Source organism: Oncorhynchus mykiss, chromosome 16 (assembly GCF_057628025.1).
Source record: "Oncorhynchus mykiss isolate SJ-2025 chromosome 16, ASM5762802v1, whole genome shotgun sequence".
Classification (NCBI taxonomy): domain Eukaryota; kingdom Metazoa; phylum Chordata; class Actinopteri; order Salmoniformes; family Salmonidae; genus Oncorhynchus; species Oncorhynchus mykiss.
The window spans coordinates 23,517,662-23,541,258 of NC_143037.1; the positions used below are offsets into that span (position 1 = coordinate 23,517,662).

A 23,597-nucleotide genomic window follows, 5' to 3' on the forward strand; every position below is an offset into this window, starting at 1 on the left:
CGCAAGACTTCATTTGTAAAAATCTCTAGAAACATTATTCCACTTTCACATTATGGGGGATTGTGTGTAGGCCATTCAATTTAATCCATACAACAAAATGTGGAAAAAGTCAAGTGGCGTGAATACTTTCTGAAGGCACTTTGAGATTGGCTCTTCAGGCAGTCGTTGGGTTGCTAGCCTTGTAAGTAGCACGTAGCTAGCTCTGTATGGCTGTGTATATTTGAGTATTACCAGTTAGGCTATTCTACTCTTCTCTGGTAAACAACACACCTATGCTCAAGCTGAAATCATGTTTCACAATATACTAAAATAACTTTGCTATTATTTAAGTCATGTTGGAATTTAGATTGTTATACTGCACAATTTACAATGAATGAGAATTCTCTTTGAAGTAACTACTTGCTAACAAACCACAAAGTCATACCAAAAGTTGGTGTAATGGTTTATATGCATTTCTATTAAGTCTCTCCCTCTCCATTTTGAAGAAAAGCCTAATGAAAAAAATAGACAAGTAAATTCCCAATCTAATATCCAAGAAAATATATTTAAATCTGATCAAATCAGTCAAAAGTGACAATCCTAGTGAAAATGACCGCTTTCTTTAACTTTTCAGTGTAAACCTAACAGAGTTGTATCAGCCAGGCATGCTTTCAACTTAGGTCATCAGAAATAGAAACTCCCCCATCATTTGAGTCCTTCAAAAAAGTTCATGGCTCACCATTGGAGGGGGGGGGGGGGGGGGGGGGTGTAATGGATTATATTATTGGGAAATAGAGTTCAACTTACAATAAAACAAAAGCAAAAAAAAATGTAAAAGCTCTCTCAAAACAAATGGAATGGATATGTAGGAAAATGGTGCCGACAGATAGGGCTGCCATGCTTCTAGCTTACAAGAATTTCACTACACCCGCAATAACATCTGCTAAACATGTGTATGTGACAAATACAAATTGATTTGAGCTGTTTTGTTTTCCCAAAAACATGTACGCACACAACACACACTAACTTCAGTCCATTTTCCTATAGCCCTCTGAAGCAGCCCACTGGTCAGAGCAAGGTCTTTCTCTTCTTTGTGGCAGGTGTGTGTGTGTGTACATGGACAGCCACTGGGTCCTACAGAGAAGCCATAGACTGGCACTGCCCCTTCATGTCTTAGGAGGGGTGGGGATAGGGAGGTCACTTCAGATAATCCTCCTCCATCCTTTAGTCTGTTTTTACCCCCTCCATCCTCCTTCACCCATCCCACTATCCAGAAGGGAGGGCGTTTGAGTAATGTGGCCCCCACAGGGGTCTTCTGGGGTGGCGTTGGGTGCCTCAGTTCGAGGCACTGCTGTTGTAGGCGCTGGAGGTGGAGGGCGTGGAGCCCGACACCAATGGCCCGGCTCCAGTGGCCAGGGCCTTGCGGAAGGGGGGCATGAGGAAGGGGTCTTGGGCCAGCTGCAGCACGTCGATGCGCTCCTCCTTGCGGTAGGCCAGGCAGCGGCGGATGAAGGCCTGATGGAGATAAAAAGGCACCGAAGTGAGACGTTTATTTGTATTTTTAGAAGGTAGATCAGCTTTAATATTGCATATAGATTGTGGCTTCCATCAATGTAATTGTCTGGATCATTTCCAAATCCCCCCATAGATACACACACAACCAGTCAAAAATGTAGAATACATTGTAGAATAATAGTGAAGATAAACTATGAAATAACATATGGAATCATGTAGTAACCCAAAAAGTGTTAAACAAAGAACACAGGATGAGTTCATTAGAGTTAACTGCACCTCAGATTGCAGCCAAAATAAATGCTTCACCGAGTTCAAGTAACAGACACATCTCAACATCAACTGTTCAGAAGAGACTGCGTGAATCAGGCCTTCATGGTCGAATTGCTGCAATGAAACCACTACTACAAGGACACCAATAAGAAGAAGACTTGATTGGGCCAAGAAACACAAGCAATGGACATTAGACCAGTGGAAATCTGTCCTTTGGTCTGACAAGTCCAAATTTGAGATTTCTGGTTCCAACCACTGTCTTTGTGAGATGCGGTGTGGGTGAACGGATGATCTCCGCATGTGTGGTTCTCTCCGTGAGGTGTGATGGTTTGGGGGTGCTTTGCTGGTGAATTCAAGGCACACTTAACCAGCATGGCTACCACAGCGATACGTCATCCCATCTGGTTTGTGCTTAGTGGGACTATCAATTGTTTTTCAACAGTACAAATGGCCCAAAACAAAACTCCAGGCTGTGTAAGGGCTATTTGACCAAGAAGGAGAGTGATGGTGCTGCATCAGGTGACCTGGTCTCCACAATCACCCAACCTCAACTCAATTCAGATGGTTTGGGATGAGTTGGACCGCAGAGTGAAGGAAAAGCAGCCAACAAGTGCTCAGCATGTGGGAACTCCTTCAAGACTGTTGGAAAAGCATTCCAGGTGTAGCTGGTTGAGAGAATGCCAAGAGTGTGCAAAGCTGTCATCAAGGCAAATGGTGGCTACTTTGAAGAAGAAGAAAATTTGTTTAACACTTTTTTGGTTGCTACATGAATCCATATGTTATTTCATAGTTTTGATGTCTTCACTATTATTCTACAATGTAGAAAACAAAGATAAAGAAACCCTTAAATGAGTAGGTGTGTCCAAACTTTTGACTGGTACTGTGTGTGTGAGATATATATATATTTTTTAAATAGGCAAAAATAATGGGGAGATTTGATTATCCAATGTCAAGTCCTAGCTGATGGAGATCAGATACACCCTCCTACCCTGAAACACACACGCTGGTCCCCCTTTGTGACCAAACCTTTTGAATATTTTGTGACAAGTTAAAGGAATGGTGGATGGTTCACTCAAGATACAATTCAATCTGGGTAAATGATTGTAAAGGGATGGGAGGTTGATTCCATGGTTTAGCGGACTTTGAGAGTGAGTGTGTGTGCATGGAGAGAGAATGTTTGTGTGCATGCAAACGTATGTGTGTTTACAAATGTGTGTTGCGTACCTTGGCTTCTGTGGTGACCACAGGTTTGGGGGGAAACTGCACCTCTTTGGCTTTCAGTATGGTGTTCTCCTGCAAGATGTCCTGCTGGGACTGGTTGTGTCCAAATGGCTGGAGAGAGGAATAAAATGAAAGAGATTTACAGAGGGAGACAAAAGCGATAGAGGGGGGGAAAAGAGGCAGGATTTCTTTGAAAGACTACAAACCCCAAGACTTTCAAGATCATTGTTGCTTGAGAAGGACAAAAGGAGAACGGTCGAAGGGACTAGCAAATAAATACTTCAAAGTGTAAAGTTTCAGTAGCCTCGTTAGAACAGCTGGTTCTAGAGTAACGTTTCAGACGGTGACGTTTGTCAGGAACGATGTTAGCAAGACATCGCAAGGACGCACAGCGTTGCGAAGGGGAATCCATTCAAGCGTTCTGCTTGAGCGTGGTGTGTTTACCTTGCGTCCGTAGAGGCTCTGGTAGAAGATGACCCCCACCGACCACACATCCACCTTGTTGGAGATCTTGGGGGGTTCCTTGCCGACCACAAAACACTCTGGGGGCAGGTACCTGCAGAGGGGGCATTATAAATTAGTAATGTATACTAAACAAATATTTAAAACGCAACATATAAAGTGTTGGTCTCGTGTTTCACGAGCGGATTTAAAAAGAACCCCGAAATGTTCCATGCGCAAACTGTTAGAAACCGTGTCAGGGAAAGACATCAGTGTGCTCCTCTTGATCCTCATCAGGGTCTTGACCTTATTGCAGTTTGGCGTCGTAACCGACTTCAGTGGGCAAATCCTCGCCTTCGATTGCCACTGGCTCCCTGGAGAATTGTGCACTTCGAGGATGAATCCCAGGTTTCAACTGTACCAGACAGATGTCAGTATAGCGTCGTGTGGGTGAGAGGTTTGCTATGGGCAGGAATAAGCTACAGACAACGAACACAATTGCATTTTATCGATGGCAATTTGAATGGACAGAGATACCATGATAAGATCCTGAGGCCCATTGTCGTGCCATTCATCCACCGCCATGTCGGCCCTGTGTCGCAATGATCTGTACACAATTCCTGGAAGCTGAAAATGTCCCAGCTCTTCCCCCATTGAGCTTGTTTGGGATGCTCTGGAGCGACAGCGCGTTCCAGTTCCCGGCAATATCCAGCAACTTTGTACAGCCATTGGAGAGCGGGACAACATTCCACAGGCCACAATCAACAGCCTGAACAACTCTATGCGAATGAGCTGTGTCGCGCTGTATGAAGCAAATGGTGGTCACATCAGACACTGACTGACTGGTTTACTGATCCACGCACCTACCTTAAAAATTATTCTAATTTAAAAAGGTACAGTATCTGTGACCTACAGATGCATATCTATATTTCTGGTCATGTGAAATCCATAGATTACAGCCAAATGAACTTCAATTGACTGATTTCCCAATATGAACTGTAACTCAGTAAAATCTTTTGAAATTGTTGCATATGTCGTTTTTTTCTCCGTTGTAGATTGAGTGTGTGAATGTTAAAAAGTTTCCAATGCTGGCTGTTGTATGAGTGTTTTTGCTTGTGCACGCGCATGTGTGCTTGCATGGATATGTACGCTTGCAAGTGTGTGTAAAGTGCGTACCAGTAAGTCCCTGCTCCCTGGGAGGTCAGCTCCATCCCGTCCACAGAGTTGTAGCTGTCGTCATCCATGATCTTGGACAGGCCGAAGTCGGTGATCTTGATCTCGCCGCACGCCGTGCCGTTCACCAAGAGGATGTTGCCTATGGAGAGAGAGAGATGGGAAATGTAGTGAAACGCATAACACACATTGTGATGCATCTTTTGATTGAGGTTATTTGTGGTAAGCAGTTAATTGTATTTCAGCGCGTAGTAGCCCTGAAATACAGTATTAGCCCACGGAGAGAAGCACGAGATTAATCAACTTTCTAAAAAAGGTCAGAGTTTTCCCTGTTAGTTAACAATATAAATTTCCCTTTACTGTGGCAGTTGTGATCAAATCAACAATACTAGCCAATTTCAACACAACATACCGAAACAAAAACAAACTATGCAAGACTTATTAGTATGCAAAACTAACTAACTAACTAAGCAAGAGATTTTGTTGTAGGCAGAACACATTGGAATAGGATTCTATTGCATTGACATGTACAACTCAGCACGCACTCTACATAGACCAGACCAGTGCGGCATAACCAATCAGAGCTGCAGTGGGCCTAAATGCAAATAAACCATTGCCATGTATGGATCTGTGCCACTTACTTTGAACTGGACTGTGTTTACACCATGAGCGGTTGTAAGTAGATGCGCTTGTTTTGAGATCAAAGCAGGAACTGCATGTAGCCACGTGCACATTTTGTTAATATTCTTTGCTAGTTAGGGTGTTATTAACCCAGTTATAGATGATTTGTAGTCAGCAATAAGGGAGTGTACATTTCTAGCCATCATTTCTAGCCATCAAATCGAGTCAGGTAAAGAGCTTTTGTCTTAAATGGACCTCTCTAGGGTACGTGGGACATTAGCGTCCCACCTGGCCAACATCCAGTGAAATTGCAGAGCGAGAATTCAAACTACAGAATTGTAAATATTTAACATTCTTGAAAATACACATGCAATATGTCAAATTAAAGCTTGACTTCTTGTTAATCCAGCCACGGTGTCAGATTTCAAAAAGGCTTTACGACGAAAGCAAACCATGTGATGATCTAAGGACCCCATGAAACAAACACAGACAATCATATTTCATCCCGCCAGGCGCGACACAAAACTGAGAAATAACGATATAATTCATGCCTTACCTTTGAAGATCTTTTTATTTTTTTTACGTAAATAATCAATCAAATTTAAGACGGGATAAATTGTGTTCAATACCGGAGGAAAACAAAGTGTAGCGAGCTTTCAGGTCACGCGCCTCTTTCAAAACAGTACACTTCACACTACCCTCGTTCTGAACAGGGCTACTTCTTCATTACACAAAAGGAAAAACCTCAACCAATTTCTAAAGACTGTTGACATCCAGTGGAAGCGCTAGGAACTGCAAGCATATTTCTATTAAATCGGGCTTGCCATAGAAAACTAATGGGAAACAGATTGACCTAAAAAAATATATATACAGTGCCTTGCGAAAGTATTCGGCCCCCTTGAACTTTGCGACCTTTTGCCACATTTCAGGCTTCAAACATAAAGATATAAAAGTGTATTTTTTTGTGAAGAATCAACAACAAGTGGGACACAATCATGAAGTGGAACGACATTTATTGGATATTTCAAACTTTTTTAACAAATCAAAAACTGAAAAATTGGGAGTGCAAAATTATTCAGCCCCTTCACTTTCAGTGCAGCAAACTCTCTCCAGAAGTTCAGTGAGGATCTCTGAATGATCCAATGTTGACCTAAATGACTAATGATGATAAATACAATCCACCTGTGTGTAATCAAGTCTCTGTATAAATGCACCTGCACTGTGATAGTCTCAGAGGTCCGTTAAAAGCGCAGAGAGCATCATGAAGAACAAGGAACACACCAGGCAGGTCCGAGATACTGTTGTGAAGAAGTTTAAAGCCGCATTTGGATACAAAAAGATTTCCCAAGCTTTAAACATCCCAAGGAGCACTGTGCAAGCGATAATATTGAAATGGAAGGAGTATCAGACCACTGCAAATCTACCAAGACCTGGCCGTCCCTCTAAACTTTCAGCTCATACAAGGAGAAGACTGATCAGAGATGCAGCCAAGAGGCCCATGATCACTCTGGATGAACTGCAGAGATCTACAACTGAGGTGGGAGACTCTGTCCATAGGACAACAATCAGTCGTATATTGCACAAATCTGGCCTTTATGGAAGAGTGGCAAGAAGAAAGCCCTTTCTTAAAGATATCCATAAAAAGTGTCGTTTAAAAAGTTTGCCACAAGCCACCTGGGAGACACACCAAACATGTGGAAGAAGGTGCTCTGGTCAGATGAAACCAAAATTGAACTTTTTGGCAACAATGCAAAACGTTATGTTTGGCGTAAAAGCAACACAGCTGAACACACCATCCCCACTGTCAAACATGGTGGTGGCAGCATCATGGTTTGGGCCTGCTTTTCTTCAGCAGGGACAGGGAAGATGGTTAAAATTGATGGGAAGATGGATGGAGCCAAATACAGGACCATTCTGGAAGAAAACCTGATGGAGTCTGCAAAAGACCTGAGACTGGGACGGAGATTTGTCTTCCAACAAGACAATGATCCAAAACATAAAGCAAAATCTACAATGGAATGGTTCAAAAATAAACATATCCAGGTGTTAGAATGGCCAAGTCAAAGTCCAGACCTGAATCCAATCGAGAATCTGTGGAAAGAACTGAAAACTGCTGTTCACAAATGCTCTCCATCCAACTTCACTGAGTTCGAGCTGTTTTGCAAGGAGGAATGGGAAAAAATGTCAGTCTCTCGATGTGCAAAACTGATAGAGACATACCCCAAGCGACTTACAGCTGTAATCGCAGCAAAAGGTGGCGCTACAAAGTATTAACTTAAGGGGGCTGAATAATTTTGCACGCCCAATTTTTCAGTTTTTGATTTGTTGAAAAAGTTTGAAATATCCAATACATGTCGTTGCACTTCATGATTGTGTCCCACTTGTTGTTGATTCTTCACAAAAAAATACAGTTTTATATCTTTATGTTTGAAGCCTGAAATGTGGCAAAAGGTCGCAAAGTTCAAGGTGGCCGAATACTTTCGCAAGGCACTGTATATATCTGGATGGATTGTGCTCTGGGTTTCGCCTGTCAAGTAAGTTATGTTATACTCACAGACATCATTCAAACAGTTTTAGAAGCTTCAGAGTGTTTTCTACAAAATACTACCAATTATATGCATATCCTAGGACTGAGTAGCAGGCAGTTTACTTTGGGCACCTCAGTCATCCAAACTTTTGAATACTGCCCCCTACCCAGAAGAAGTTAAATGGCCAGTGTTGTATTTTGAGACAGGCTTGAATAAACTAAGTAGCCAATAGGCAGAGGGTAGCATAATTTGTCTCATTCTCTGTAATAATGGTATAGGAATAACTTTTTATTTGGTAAAGTGGTTTCTTGCATCAAAACAACATTTTAAGTCAACTCCTTGTCTGAAAGGACAAGTGGATAAACAGGTCAAGCCCAGCATGTCTTTTTCAAAAAACTCATGGCCTGCAGACCTGCATCAAACACCACACATTGGCTGTTACTGTAGGCTGAATGATAGAAACCATATTTTCATATTAAAATGTTATGGGATGCCTTTTCTCCATTGTTTTTCATGTGATCAAATAGCCTACTTGGCCACTTAAAACGGGTACAGCCTCAGTGTTCACAGTAACCGCACGCTGGAAGTTGCACATAATTTTCACAACGTTCAAATTTGCGCTCAGCGGACCTGAAATTAGCTCAATGCTGAATTTTTTTTGAGGGAATATTGCATATGATAAATACATTTTACCTTGAACTTTATTTGGTGTGTATGCTACAAAATACTATTAAAGGGAAGACTGCCTCCCGGGTGGCACAGTGGTTGAGGGTGCTGTACTGCAGCGCCAGCTGTGCCACCAGAGACCCTGGGTTCGCGCCCAGGCTCTGTCGTAACCGGCCGCGACCGGGAGGTCCGTGGGGCGACGCACAATTGGCCTAGCTTCGCCCGGGTTAGGGAGGGTTCGGACGGTAGGGACAGCGACTCCTGTGGCGGGCCGGGCGCAGTGCGCGCTAACCAAGGTTGCCAGGTGCACCGTGTTTCCTCCGCCACATTGGTGCGGCTGGCTTCCGGGTTGGATGCGCGCTGTGTTAAGAAGCAGTGCGGCTTGGTTGGGTTGTGTATCGGAGGACGCATGACTTTCAACCTTCGTCTCTCCCGAGCCCGTACGGGAGTTGTAGCGATGAGACAAGATAGTAGCTACTAAAACAATTGGATACCACGAAATTGGGGAGAAAAAGGGGTAAATTCACAAAAAAAAAAAGGGAAGACTATAGAGTGGACCGGCTAACTTAAAACCCAGATATGCTTGGACATCACAGCAGGGTCAAACAATCAAATACTTTCAAATCAGCTGCGTTCAATTTAGTTTGCAAGTAAAACTAATGGAATAGTATCAAAGGTGAAAAATCCAAGCTAAATCTAGCGCACCTCAAATACCGTCAAGTGTTTGACACACACACACAAACATATATTTGACCCGGTCACTCCTGTACAGCTCAAGCCTACTCCTGCAACGATTAAGGTTAGGATTAGGGTTATCGGGGGCAGTAAGGGTTGTCAGGAGCTGACCGTGGCCTGACTGACCTGGCTTGAGGTCATAGTGGATGATGGGCGGACGGATCTCGTTGAGGTATTTGAGGGCGTTGACGATCTGCATGATGATGGAGCGGCCCTCTTTCTCAGACATCAGCTTGTGCTGCTTCAGGTAGAAGTCCAGGTCGTTGCCTTCGCAGAACTCCAGCACTGTGCAGAACCTGTGGAAGAGAACACAGGTTAGGAGAAAAAACTAGAATAATGGAAGTCACCATACAGACACTGAACTAAGGGCTAAATTGACTAGATTGACTGAATAAAAGCATGGATGAAAGTTCCTATCCATCCATGGGTTAGTGATGGAGTGACTTACGAGTCTGTGTCCAGTGAGAAGTAGTCATACAGTTTGACTATTCGGGGATGGTCCAGTTCCTTGTGGATCCTGTACTCTCTGCAGGCATGCCTGAAACAAACATGGATGCACTACGGTCAAACACTGTAGTGACTCAACACAGCACACAACACACACACACACACACACACACACACACACACACACACACACGCGATGTCTACAGTGTCGGACCTAAGCATTCACATGAAGACACACAGCCGAGAACATCTTGGAAAATCCCTACAACCGGATAATGGATGTACAGATTAAGGGGGTATTACATCAACCATCCAAGGGGTGTGTGTGTGATTTAAGTTAAACTATTATTTTATGGGCTGATTAAAATATTTAAAACACTGCCAACGACTGAGGTAGCGGAGTTGGAGGCAACATTTTCTATACGCAAAACAACTGATTTAATCTTTGAATTTTTCTTGGATGATATCTATGAGAAGGCAGCAATTATTTACTCAAATCTAAAGTAAAAAGCGAGAAACTGTGTTGTATATGATACAACCGGCAACAGCAGCACATCAAACTTGTTTTCCATAAAGTGCTTTCCAGTCTACTTCAAATTATTATTCTGTGTGCCGAGACGGCTGTTTGGCAGACACAAAATGTCAGTCCAGCCACAGGTTTCCTTACTTGTGGTAGTTCTCCTTCTTCTCGTCCCTCCAGTTCTTGTTGAGCTGGTGGATCTTAACCGCCACGTATCTTTGCTCCGTTAGGTCAAAGGCCTAAGGATGAACACGGAGTCAGACCAAAACAATGTTATAGAGCAATATTCAGTTCATTACATGTATGGACTTAGGATGCCTTTCGGAAATTGCCTCCAGTGTTACAGAGTGCGCTCTGGGTCATTCGTAAATTCAGAGCGTTGTCAGATTGTCCGTTCACTCGGAGCGCATAGAGGGCACACTGGACGCTCTGGCCAAGGAGTAGGGTTAATCTGAGGGTTCTCAAGTTAACTGGCTTAAATTGGCTAGTTTGCTAGCTACTTCCAGAAACAAAATCAGAGAACACCTCTGACCATTTTACTCATCCTAGCAGAGCTGGTTAGACTGTTTTCATGTTATATAGGTTCAGTGACAAAGCTGTTCGCCGACGTTTACTGACACCAAGACTAAAAAGTGGTCACCTTGTAAACTTCACTGAAGCCACCTCGTCCCAGTAGATATAATAGCAGGTATCGATCGTTCAACGTGGGGTGGTCTTTAAATCTGATGAGAGGGGGAGACCACTGGTCAGTTTCTGAATGAGGATTGAGCAAAGGAACAGGTACATGCTACATTCCAGGAGGATAAGCATAACAGGACAGTCCACTCCAAAATGTTCTGTACTCTTGCTGGTCCTGGAGAGCTACAGGATGTGCTGGCTTTTGCTCCACTAACCCACTAGATTCAAATAATCAAGGTCTTCAATCTGCAGGTTGGCATTTATTGTCATGAATTGTCATGAATCTTGCCCTGGAGGCAGCCACAAAGTCAACAAATCGAATTTTAACCCCAACCACACTGCCAATTCTGATGCCTAACCCTAACCTTAAATTATGGTTACATTTTTGTTTTCATTAATTTTTACAATATAGCCTTTACAGCTGGCCCAGCTAGCGGAAATCTCTCAGTTCTGCCTCCAGGGCAAGATTCATGACAAACATCAACCTGCCTTCAATCTTCAGGACCATGATAAGATTATTCTACTTTGTAGTGAGAACGAGTTTGGTAATTGGAATGGAATGCAGAAAAAGAGAGGAAGGCCAAGGGGAGCGTACGTGGAGTTGTCCTCGTTGTGGATCCTCTTCAACTCCCGGATGTGGAGGTTCCTGACGCGCTCCAACCTCTCCAGCTCTGCCTGGATCTCTGCTTCCTCCTACAGGAGACACACACACACTTGTTAGTCACTCAGTATCACACACACTCTTCATATAACAATCATGTCTAATGACAGTACTGTTTGGATTTATTGTGTATTGCATTTCCCCTGTTTCTTTTCAGCAGAGACGGACAGTACCTTCTTTAGATGCCCAAGCCGGAGTTTGAAAATCTCCTCCTGCTCGTGATATTCTGCAAGCGACAACCTGTGTGGTTCAAAGACAAAAGGGGCAACTATAAAACAAAGTCATCTTCTTTCGGTTTTCGTCCCTATTGAAGACTGCCTCAGGCGCTTAATCAACGGACCAGCTACACCTGTGTGGAAGCTTGCTGTTCAGCACCTGAACAACTTGGATGTGCATATTTGACGCTTGTTAGATTCTAGCTTGAAATATCTTTATTCATGCTACCTTACTAGAACTTATTGATTACTTTCCATGTATAATGAATGTATATGTTTGTGTCAGTGGAGGGTGGATAAGAACTATGTGTATGGAAAGTTACTGAGTGAGACAAATGCGGAGGAGGCAGGACGTTTACAGTCGGTCAAACATGTTATTGTTCAATCTCATGGATCCTATGGAGGAAGGCAAAGGGCAACAGTCTGGTTTTAGTTACTGATAAAGGTAGGACAGCCATGGAGTAGGGAGGAGTGAGGAATTTGGGCCGAGGTCAGGACAGATGAAGTGAGAAGGAACAGTTCTGTTACACACATATACGCCCACCAAGGTTCTAGCAGGAAGGCGTGGCCATGACTACACCAGTGAGAGGAATCAATTAAGTTCCTGACTAGCAATCGAGAAGTATTGGGTGTCTAGATGTGCAAGTAGTTGACTCTGCCTAGTAGGAGGGTATAAATATATGTGCCTGTGTAGAAATGTCTTGGTCTTTACAGCTATATGATCCAGTGGGTGAATAAACTTGATTTGAGCTTTTCCTAGTCATCCGTTTGAGTTTTTAACTCTGTTAAGAACCTAACACCCTCTTTATTAATGGCTCTCCCACACGCTGTGATTTTTTGTAAAGGCTAATGTCTTTTGATATCCTCCACTGTAAGAGAGAAAGAACAGCTGGTACATTTTGAAGATTTGCTATCAGAAGAGTGCTCACACTTTGCGACTCAGCCGCTATGACTATGTCCGTGTCCTTTCCACTATTATGAATCAAGTTTGATTTTATTTCATAATTCAAAATAGCAGATTCAAACCAAATGAATGGCTTATTTTTCAAATCTGTCATAATGTATACATTCTAGTCGGCCAACAACGGCTATGTTAATAAAAGGCAGTCCAATTTGGATCTTTTGCCACTAACTAGTATTTTGACCAAATCAGATTAGTGCTTTGCCAATAATTGGACAAAAGATCAGAGTGGCATACTACATTAGAAGCTAAATCCACTTAGGGTTTTCAAAAGCTAGCCAGCTTCAGTTAATGTCACATTCCAGCTCAGGATTAATCCGTATTACGACGGTGGATATTGTCGCAGATCATCCATTCTGTTGACCAGATACTCAAGCGGGCGCTCTAACAATTTAATTAAATGTCTTCAAAAACGGAAGGCAGTCGGGAGGAAAGATCAGGTGGGAGTTGGACCATTCTAGCCAACGAAAGGGCAGATACGCATGTGAATAGACAACTCTGATATAAAGTGTTTTTTTCCCCTTCAAAGTTGCAGGGATGCCATGGGTCTTACTTATATCAATACACCAGTAACAATCTAAACATTACAAAACATCGATCTATTAAAATAAGCCTCACGTAGCAAATAAGCCATTGCAATTTTCTGGGACCAAATTTGACACGCTCTCAATGACCTCCATATATAAAAACGTCTTGCTTGGTTAGTGGGGAAAAAATGAAATAAGATGCACCAACTTCTGGAGAAGATTTTGGGCCCAGTTGTCCCTCTCGGTTCGCCTTAGTCGTCTTCCTCAAATGACGCAATCTTTGCAAAAGGTAGGACATTTTCATTGGTCCTCAACTCGCAGCTCAGACACTTCATTCAAGATAAATGGAGTTAGCCTGCCCCAGAGCAGGTTAGTTTCAAAGGTTTCTTTGCCATAGACATTTACCTGGCTAAAAGGTGAGACATTTTCATGGTACCGGTTATCCCAAGTACTTAGAATTGAACAAAGTTACCTTGCCAACTCCTGCAGAACTGTGACAGAAAATTCAGACATTTGTCCGGAGCTCGCAAGTGCAATAAATTGGATGTCGTTGACCCTGCCATACTGTGACTCATGAGGTCCCGTTTTTCACAAACGACCTAAAGATCATGAAAAACAGCTGCGACACATGAATCGTGCCACTATCGTTCCAAACTCTTACTGTGGGGGCTTGGCATAAGTCAACGACATTGGCCAAATGTCGACCCCTAGACCCTCTTTACTTGTGGAGATCTGAGAGGATTTAACAGGTGTAAGCAATATCGTAATAGCTTCAACTTGTCCTCTAATAAGCTAGGTGGAAGTTTCACCATATTGCCTATATAAATCAAATCGTCTAAAATTCCTAAAAGGGCATTGGGACACCCTTTCCCTATATCTGTGTCGTGTTCATAAGGACACTCAAGGGTAAACATTTTGCAACAGAAAATGAGAAGGAGCCTTTCTTATTAGACAAGTTCATGTAGTCCCTCCCTGTTTTCCTTTGTTTTATTCCATTTTGTTCCTAATGAACATGACCCACAAAGATAAGCCAGAGGTACAATTCGTCCTTACGCTTCGTTGTCTTGTCCATTGGTCTTGCTCTTGCGTTTGTTGGTACCGGAGCTGTTGGGGGCGGTTGGAGGCTCCATGGTGTTGGGGGTGGTGAGGAGGGTGAGGCTCTGGGCCGTTGTGGTGGTGGTGGTGGTAGAAGGCTTCCTCTTACCCAGCAGCTTCCTCTGTCTCTCTATGTCCTCCCTCTGAGAGTTTATCCTCTCCTGCTGCCTGGGAACACACACAGAGGCAGACACAATGAGGGGCAATGAGGATGGCACAGTGCTGGGCTGGGCCATTGAAATCATAGTCCTATTTATTTCTATGCATTAGGAGTAACGTGTATGTATGTGTGACTCTAAGTTGTGTGTGTTCACTTGAAGAGGTTGTGTGTGTACTGACTTGATGAGGTTCTGGAAGGCATATCCGTCGGTCCACTGCTCGGTGAAGGAGGCTCCATGTCTCACGGTGGTGAAGTGGCCCAGTCGCAGGCGGTCCTGCATGCTTTTGTCCCGGCACGTCCTCTTCTCCTGCTTCGACTGGACACACACCGATGATTACAATTATTTACTTCTAATCAGGGTCTGATTTTGACCTATGACACCAGGTGAGTAGAATCTCAGGCCAATTAATTAAAATGGCAATTCCGCCACTTTTCAACCTCAATCATTATCTCCAGCACCATATCAGTGTCTACACATGTGAAAACAGCATGTTTCTATGATCTATGGTAAAAAATAAAAAATAAAAAGAGTTCCTAAAAAAAAAAATGGTTCTTTGAAGTAAGAAAAACAAGTGATTTTCAAAACCTGCAATATGTTTCTAGCCAGAAGGATATTATCTTGCTCTCCACATCTACATGAAACTCAAGTTTGAAAACCACTGTTTTAACTTTTGATGATGTCATCGGGTAGAACTTAACTTTATATATTTTCTCCCTACAAAACATAGAAATGCACCTTTTTACATATGTAGACACTGGTATTGTGCTGGATATAACGAACATGAGATTGAAAAGTGGTGGAACTGCCATTTAACTACCAGGTAGCTAGTACTCTGGACCTCCAAGGGTTAGAATTTACCTTGAGCCAGGTTGTGCTTCTTCTGCGGTGTGAACAGACCCTTATGCCACTCGGTATCGATTTTGCACTAAGTACTGCTCTTTTTAAAGTTTAACCATATCAGTTTGTTGTTTTGGACATTTAGAATCAAGGGTATCCATGGAAATACAGACACTCACCTTCTCGATAAGCAGCTTTTTGCTCATGGTCACACACTTGTTGAGGCGCTCCTTGTACCGCTCCAGCGCCCTCTGCTGTTCGTCTATCTGGCGCCGCAGGTCACAGTTAGCCTAAAAAAAAAAAAGAACCCTGTTAGGAATTTTATGAATAATGACTAAACAATATCTACATTTTAAATAGAACTATAACTAAATAAACTCTACTCTGTTTTATTATATCTGATTAATAATATTAATTCATAAGGAAGGGATTGTGTAGATTGAAACATAATAAATACCATTCCAGCTAGGTTGGGGAGGAAATGGATTGTGGGTTTTAAGTAAGCAGAAAGGATCGTTAACCTATGGTTGAACCGACTCAACTTAGCTCTGGGATGTTTAGATAAGGCAGCGAGTGTTTTCCTGGGTTTTCCATTATCTGGAACTGTCTTCTAAATAGTGATGGATGAAGGTGAAGATTCCAGAAGTGAATCTTGATAAGTGTGTGTCTGGAGTGAGCGAGCGGGGGGGGGGGGTTGGAATAAACTTTTGAACCTGTTTTGTCCTGGTCGATCGGAGGAAGGACATTTTATAACCTATGACGTCATATTTTGTATATAAACTGTTGTTTTTGGTTCCATGGCAGAGAGCTCCGAGAATAAATACTATTATCTAATTTTGGTAAGACTGGTCTCCGTCTATTTTATGCTAATAGGAATCTTACAAATTCTTATAAAATAGACAGTGATTTAATTAATGTACACATTTAGGAATTATGAAATTCCGATGACACCTGTGTGTTTGTATACAGTAGTAATTTTGCCTCCCTAGTTATCAGACACCTACAGCTACTATCACAGGAACTACCCAACATCATTCGACAATTACTTTGAGATGTAATTAGATTATTATATATATATTTTTAAAGGTAAACTCAGAAGATTTGCAAATAAACAAGCAACGTTTTGGTCACATTAAACATTTTGGATTCTCCTACACAGTTTTTCTTCTAACGGGTAACTCCAATGCTGTATAAAGAGATAAAGATGTGAAACAATGTCTTACCCTCAATAAGTCGTCTATCCGACCTTCCTTCTTCTCTAGGTCAGAGTTCTTGTTGTTCTCTAATGCTGTCAGCTTCTCAAGCGTCAAGTCAGACTGTGGTGTGAGAGAGTGAGTGAGTGGGAGGAGAGAGAGAGAAAAAGAGATGGGAAAAGAGGGAGGAGAGTGATTAGTACAAAAGGCACTAATGACAGAAGGGACAATCCATCCATCAATAGGGTTGATTAATCAACAAATGCGTAGTTAGGCTGGTGGTCAATAACCAGCTTTCCAATTATTTCCAAGTTAAGGATAGGATTACTTCAACTGCCTAGTATGGAGTGGCACAACAACAGTGCGTTCTGAAATGGCAGAAGTGGATGTGAGCTGTGCCAAGGGGAGACAACTGTCTAGCCATGCCAGGTAAGGTGTGAGGCCAGGCAGGGTTGTTTACCTGAGTAGATTTGTGGCAGGATGAGGAGGAATGGAGCAGAACAGGCTTCAGGGAGCTGGAGGAGGAGGAGAAGGGCTCGGCGGGAGCTGCTGAGCCTGTGGACGACGGACTGCCCTGCTGCACCTAATGAGATAGAAGGGGGGGAAGAAATATTTCAGACTGTTCCCATCGATCTACACTGAGAGTCATGTTAGTCGTTAAGTGAGGGAGCATAAAGAGGGCTGGTGCTCACCGCCACTGGGGGGTTAGAGTGTGAGTGTTGACAGGAGGAGCGCACCAGGGGAGGGATGCCCCGCGCCAGACTGGTGGCAGGGCAACTACCACCAGCAAACTGAGTCAAAGCATGTGCGCATGAGAGAAACAGAGAGAAATGATTGAGCCATTGAAGGATGAAAGTACAAGGACAGACAAAGAGCCTGAAGAAACGCTGTATTTCAAATCAAGCGTGTTAAAGTGCTTCACGTGAAGGTAATGAGATATCAAGACAGCCATATGTTAGAAAGAAAGCTACACACATCATGAATTTCTCACTCACCTCAAAATAATCGCTAATTTTGTGACTTCTGGCGCCTCCCTTATCGTACTGCTCTCCTTTCCTCTTCCTGGTTCTCTGATCACTGGGCTTCTTCTCTGGTGTCTAAGCAACAGAATCACACAGTACACACCATTGGAGGAAAGACAACTACAGAATAACTTGTGTCAATCTTTTCTGGGTTACCTAATTTCCATTGATCGTGTGTGCGTGTGTGTAACTATACTTGTGGGGACACCAGAATAGTAAACAGAAAAATTTACCAACTGGGGACATTTTGTTAGTCCCCACAAGGTCATATGCTATTTCTAGGGGGTTTAGGGTTAAGGTTAGAATTAGGTTAAGGAGCTAGGCTTAGGTTTTTGGGTTAAGGTTAGGGAAAATAGTATTTTGAATGGAACTGAATTGTGTGTCCCCACAAGGTTAGTTAAGCAAGACTGACTGTGTGTGTGTGTACACACACGCGCCAGTGGAAGCTCCTAAGAGGAGGAAGGGGAGGACCATCCGCAGTGAATTTTTATTTTTATATATATATATATATATATATATATATATATATATATATATATATATATATATATATATATATATATATATATAAATATAAATAAATACACATATATATATATATATATATATATATATATATATATATATATATATATATAAATAAATAAATATGAATAATAAATAGAAATAAATATATATATAAATAAATAAATATATAAATAAATATAAATAAATAAATAAATATAAATAAATATATATATAAATAAATATAAATAAATATAAATAAATACATATATAAATAAATAAATATAAATAAATATATATAAATAAATATATAAATAAATAAATAAATAAATATAAATAAATAAATATATAAATAAATATATATAAATAAATATATAAATAAATAAATATAAATAAATATATAAATAAATATAAATAAATATATATATATAAATAAATATATAATTAAATATAGCCGGAGAACAGCTAGTTTTCGTCCCCCTCTGGGTACATTGACTTCCCTTCAAACTGTTGGACTAATGATTACACCCTAGACCAGCTAGATGCAGGGAAGAGTGTGCAAAGTGGTATTGAATGTGTCGCTGCCTGGATTACTCAAATGTTTCTCTCTACCTGTTGTAGGGACCTCATGATGGGTATAGGGAACATTAGAGTATCATGTAGTAGCCTAAACTTATCGACGTTACATTGAGCTGGGTGAATGGAACATGAATGACAGTCAGCCAATCTGCTATACTAGAAATAAGGCCGCCCCTGGCACACGCATGTAGTCATACTGACCTCCAGCTCCTTGTCGCTCAGAGAGCCCACGCTGCACAGGCTCTGGTTGGACGACTCATTTATTCCCGAACCCTGGAGGAAACAACAATACATTGGTCAACAAGAAAATGGATGCTAAACCCTTCTGTCCTGCAATTTCTTCAGAAAGTACTCCGACCCCTTTACTTTAGCCACATCTTGTTGTGTTAGACTGAAGTTTTAAATGTATTTCTTATTTATTTTTTATAACCTTTTCATCCTGAATACAAAGCATTATGTTTGGGGCAAATCCAAAACAACACTTCATTGAGTACCACTGGTCATATTTTCAAGCATGGTGTTGGCTGAATAATGCCATGGGTATGCTTGTCATCGGCAAGGAATATAGTTTTTTTAGGATGAAAATAACAGAACATAGCTATAACCACAGGCAAAATCCTACATGAAAACCGGGTTCAGTCAGCTTACCACGAGACACTGGGAAATTAATTCAACAGCACAATAACCTGAATGCAAGACAAAATCTACACGAGTTGCTTTAGAAAAAAAAAAGTAAATGTTCCTGAATAGTCTAGTTAAAGGTTAGACTCAAATCTACTTAAAACTATCACAAGACCTGAAAATGGTCTTCTAGCAAAAACCAACAACCAATTTGACAGCGCTTGAAGAATGTTTATGAGAATAATGGGCAAATTTTATATAATCCACATGAGCACAGCTCTTAGAGATTAACCTAAAAAGACAGCTGTAATTGTTGCCAGGTGCTTCTACAATGTATTGACTCGGGGGTGTGAATACTTATGTAATTGAGATATTTATGCATTTCACTTTCAATACATTTGCAAAAATTTCTAAAAACATGTTTAACTTTCTCCAACGTTTTTTAACTTTCTTTCTGAAGGCACTGTGTGTAAGACAGGTTAACTAAATGAGTATCACACAATTAAACCACACACAAATACATACAGTTGAAGTCAAAAGTTTACATACACCTTAGCCAAATACATTTAAACTCAGTTTTTCACAATTCCTGACATTTAATCAGAGTAAAAATTCCCTGTCTTCGGTCAGTTAGGATCACCACTTTATTTTAAGAATGTGAGATGTCAGAATAATAGTAGAGAGAATGATTTTTTATTTTTTTATTTTTCATCACATTCCCAGTGGGTCAGAAGTTGACATACACTCAATTAGTATTTGGTAGCATTGCCTTTAAATTGTTTAACTTGGGTCAAACGTGTCGGGTAGCTTCCCACAAGCTTCCCACAATAAGTTTTGGCCCATTCTTCCTGACAGAGCTGGTGTAACCGAGTCAGGTTTGTAGGCCTCCTTGCTCGCACACGCTTTTTCAGTTCTGCCCACATATTTTCTATGGGACTGAGGTCAGGGCTTTGTGATGGCCAGTCCAATACCTTGACATTGTTGTCCTTAAGCCATTTTGCCACAACTTTGGAAGTATGCTTGGGGGTCATTGTCCATTTGGAAGACCCATTTGTGACAAAGCTTTAACTTCCTGACTGATGTCTTGAGACGTTGCTTCAATATATCCACATCATTTTCCCTCATGATGCCATCCATTTTGTTAAGTGCACCAGTCCCTCCTGCAGCAAAGCACCCCCACAACATGATGCTGCCACCCCCGTGCTTCACGGTTGGGATGGTGTTCTTCAGCTTGCAAGCCTCCCCATTTTTCCACCAAACATAATGGTAATTATGGCCAAACCAATTCTTGTTTCATCAGACCAGGGCACATTTCTCCAAAAAGTACTATCTTTGTCCCCATGTGCAGTTGCAAACCGTAGTCTGGCTTTTTGATGGCGGCTTTGGAGCAGTGGCTTCTTCCTTGCTGCGCGGCCTTTCAGGTTATGTCGATATAGGACTTGTTTTACTGTGGATATAGATACTTCTGTACCTGTTTCCACCAGTATCTTCACAAGATCCTTTGTTGTTGTTCTGGGATTGATTTGCACTTTTCGTGCCAAAGTACGTTCATCTCTAGGAGACAGAACACGTCTCCTTCCTGAGCGGTGTGACGGCTGCGTGGTTTATACTTGCATACTATTGTTTGTACAGACGAACGTGGTACCTTCAGGCATTTGGAAATTGCTCGTAAGGATGAACCAGACGCATCCCCAGCCACGCCCTCAGAGCATGCGCAGACCAGCTGGCTGGTGTGTTTACGGACATATTCAATCAATCCCTATCCCAGTCTGTTGTTCCCACATGCTTCAAGAGGGCCACCATTGTTCCTGTTCCCAAGAAAGCTAAGGTAACTGAGCTAAACGACTACCGCCCCGTAGCACTCACTTCCGTCATCATGAAGTGCTTTGAGAGACTATTCAAGGGCCATATCACCTCCACCCTACCTGACACCCTAGACCCACTCCAATTTGCTTACCGCCCAAATAGGTCCACAGACGATGCAATCTCAACCACACTGCCCTAACCCATCAGGACAAGAGGAATACCTATGTGAGAATGCTGTTCATCGACTACATCTCGGCATTTAACACCATAGTGCCCTCCAAGCTCGTCATCAAGCTCGAGACCCTGGGTCTCGACCCCGCCCTGTGCAACTGGGTACTGGACTTCCTGACGGGCCGCCCCCAGGTGGTGAGGGTAGGATACAACATCTCCACCCCGCTGATCCTCAACACTGGGGCCCCACAAGGGTGCGTTCTGAGCCCTCTCCTGTACTCCCTGTTCACCCACGACTGCGTGGCCACGCACGCCTCCAACTCAATCATCAAGTTTGTGGACGACACAACAGTGGTAGGCTTGATTACCAACAACGACGAGACGGCCTACAGGGAGGAGGTGAGGGCCCTCGGAGTGTGGTGTCAGGAAAATAACCTCACACTCAACGTTAACAAAACTAAGGAGATGATTGTGGACTTCAGGAAACAGAAGAGGGAACACCCCCTTATCCACATCGATGGAACAGTAGTGGAGAGGGTGGTAAGTTAAGTTCCTCGGCGTACACATCACAGACAAACTGAATTGGTCCACCCACACAGACAGCATTGTGAAGAAGGCGCAGCAGCGCCTCTTCAACCTCAGGAGGCTGAAGAAATTTGGCTTGTCACCAAAAGAACTCAAACTTCTACAGATGCACAATCGAGAGCATCCTGTCGGGCTGTTTCACCACCTGGTACGGCAACTGCTCCGCCCACAACCGCAAGGCTCTCCAGAGGGTAGTGAGGTCTGCACAACGCATCACCGGGGGCAAACTACCTGCCCTCCAGGACACCTACACCACCCGATGTCACAGGAAGGCCATAAAGATCATCAAGGACAACAACCACCCGAGCCACTGCCTGTTCACCCCACTATCTTCCAGAAGGCGAGGTCAGTACAGGTGCATCAAAGCTGGGACCGAGAGACTGAAAAACAGCTTCTATCTCAAGGCCATCAGACTGTTAAACAGCCACCACTAACATTGAGTGGCTGCTGCCAACACACTGACTCAACTCCAGCCACTTTAATAATGGGAATTGATGGGAAATGTAAAATATATCACTAGCCACTTAAACAATGCTACCTAATATAATGTTTACATACATATCAGATGAATAATGTAGGGTATATGTATATACTGTACTCTATATAATCTACTGCATCTTTATGTAATACATGTATCACTAGCCACTTTAACTATGCCACTTTGTTTACATACTCATCTCATATGTATATACTACACTCAATACCATCTACTGTATCTTGCCTATGCCGCTCTGTACCATCACTCATTCATATATCTTTATGTACATATTCTTTATCCCCTTACACTTGTGTCTGTAAGGTAGTAGTTTTGGAATTGTTAGCTAGATTACTTGTTGGTTATTACTGCATTGTCGGAACTAGAAGCACAAGCATTTCGCTACACTCGCATTAACATCTGCTAACCATGTATGTGACAAATACAATTTGATTTGACTTGTGGAGGTCTACAATTTTTTCTAAGATCTTGGCTGATTTCTTTAGATTTTCCCATGATGTCAAGCAAAGAGGCACAGAGTTTGAAGGTTGGCCTTGAAATACATCCACAGGTACACCTCCAATTCACTCAAAATGTTGTCAATTAGACTTTCAGAAGCTTCTAAAGACATTACATAATTTTCTGGAATTTCCAAGCTGTTTAAAGGCACAGTCAACTTAGCGAATGTAAACTTCTGACCCACTGGAATTGTGATACAGAAAATTATAAGTGAAATAATCTGTCTGTAAACAACTGTTGGAAAAATTACTTGTCCAAACCGACTTATCAAAACTATAGTTTGTGAACAAGAAATTTTGTGGAGTGGTGGAAAAATGAGTTTTAATGACTCCAACCAAAGTGTATGTAAACTTCCTATTTCAACTGTACATACATACATACATACATACATACATACAGTGCCTTGCGAAAGTATTCGGCCCCCTTGAACTTTGCGACCTTTTGCCACATTTCAGGCTTCAAACAAAGATATAAAACTGTATTTTTTTTGTGAAGAATCAACAACAAGTGGGACACAATCATGAAGTGGAACGACATTTATTGGATATTTCAAACTTTTTTAACAAATCAAAAACTGAAAAATTGGGCGTGCAAAATTATTCAGCCCCTTTACTTTCAGTGCAGCAAACTCTCTCCAGAAGTTCAGTGAGGATCTCTGAATGATCCAATGTCGACCTAAATGACTAATGATGATAAATACAATCCACCTGTGTGTAATCAAGTCTCCGTATAAATGCACCTGCACTGTGATAGTCTCAGAGGTCCGTTAAAAGCGCAGAGAGCATCATGAAGAACAAGGAACACACCAGGCAGGTCCGAGATACTGTTGTGAAGAAGTTTAAAGCCGGATTTGGATACAAAAAGATTTCCC

The 23,597-nt window shown here is 42.1% G+C and overlaps 1 protein-coding gene across 2 annotated transcripts in view; it reads right to left on the reverse strand.

The window, feature by feature from the left end:
* Positions 1-430: 430 nt before the first annotated feature.
* LOC110491674 (serine/threonine-protein kinase tousled-like 2) overlaps positions 431-23,597 on the reverse strand; it is a 31,398-nt gene continuing 8,231 nt past the window's right edge. Inside the window, exons 3-20 of one of the 2 annotated variants that reach the window (XM_021565296.3) lie at positions 18,751-18,822; positions 17,440-17,541; positions 17,137-17,235; positions 16,905-17,027; positions 16,475-16,567; positions 15,431-15,541; positions 14,593-14,729; positions 14,212-14,421; positions 11,629-11,695; positions 11,390-11,487; positions 10,757-10,838; positions 10,264-10,355; positions 9,598-9,687; positions 9,276-9,445; positions 4,603-4,741; positions 3,430-3,541; positions 2,989-3,096; positions 431-1,494 (exon numbers count right to left, since the gene is read on the reverse strand). In XM_021565296.3, coding sequence (XP_021420971.1) covers positions 1,315-1,494; positions 2,989-3,096; positions 3,430-3,541; positions 4,603-4,741; positions 9,276-9,445; positions 9,598-9,687; positions 10,264-10,355; positions 10,757-10,838; positions 11,390-11,487; positions 11,629-11,695; positions 14,212-14,421; positions 14,593-14,729; positions 15,431-15,541; positions 16,475-16,567; positions 16,905-17,027; positions 17,137-17,235; positions 17,440-17,541; positions 18,751-18,822 — 2,085 coding nt within the window. In that variant the 3' untranslated portion in view covers positions 431-1,314. The remainder of the gene's footprint in view (positions 1,495-2,988; positions 3,097-3,429; positions 3,542-4,602; positions 4,742-9,275; positions 9,446-9,597; positions 9,688-10,263; positions 10,356-10,756; positions 10,839-11,389; positions 11,488-11,628; positions 11,696-14,211; positions 14,422-14,592; positions 14,730-15,430; positions 15,542-16,474; positions 16,568-16,904; positions 17,028-17,136; positions 17,236-17,439; positions 17,542-18,750; positions 18,823-23,597) is intronic. The other variant, XM_021565297.3, reaches the window with a different exon arrangement.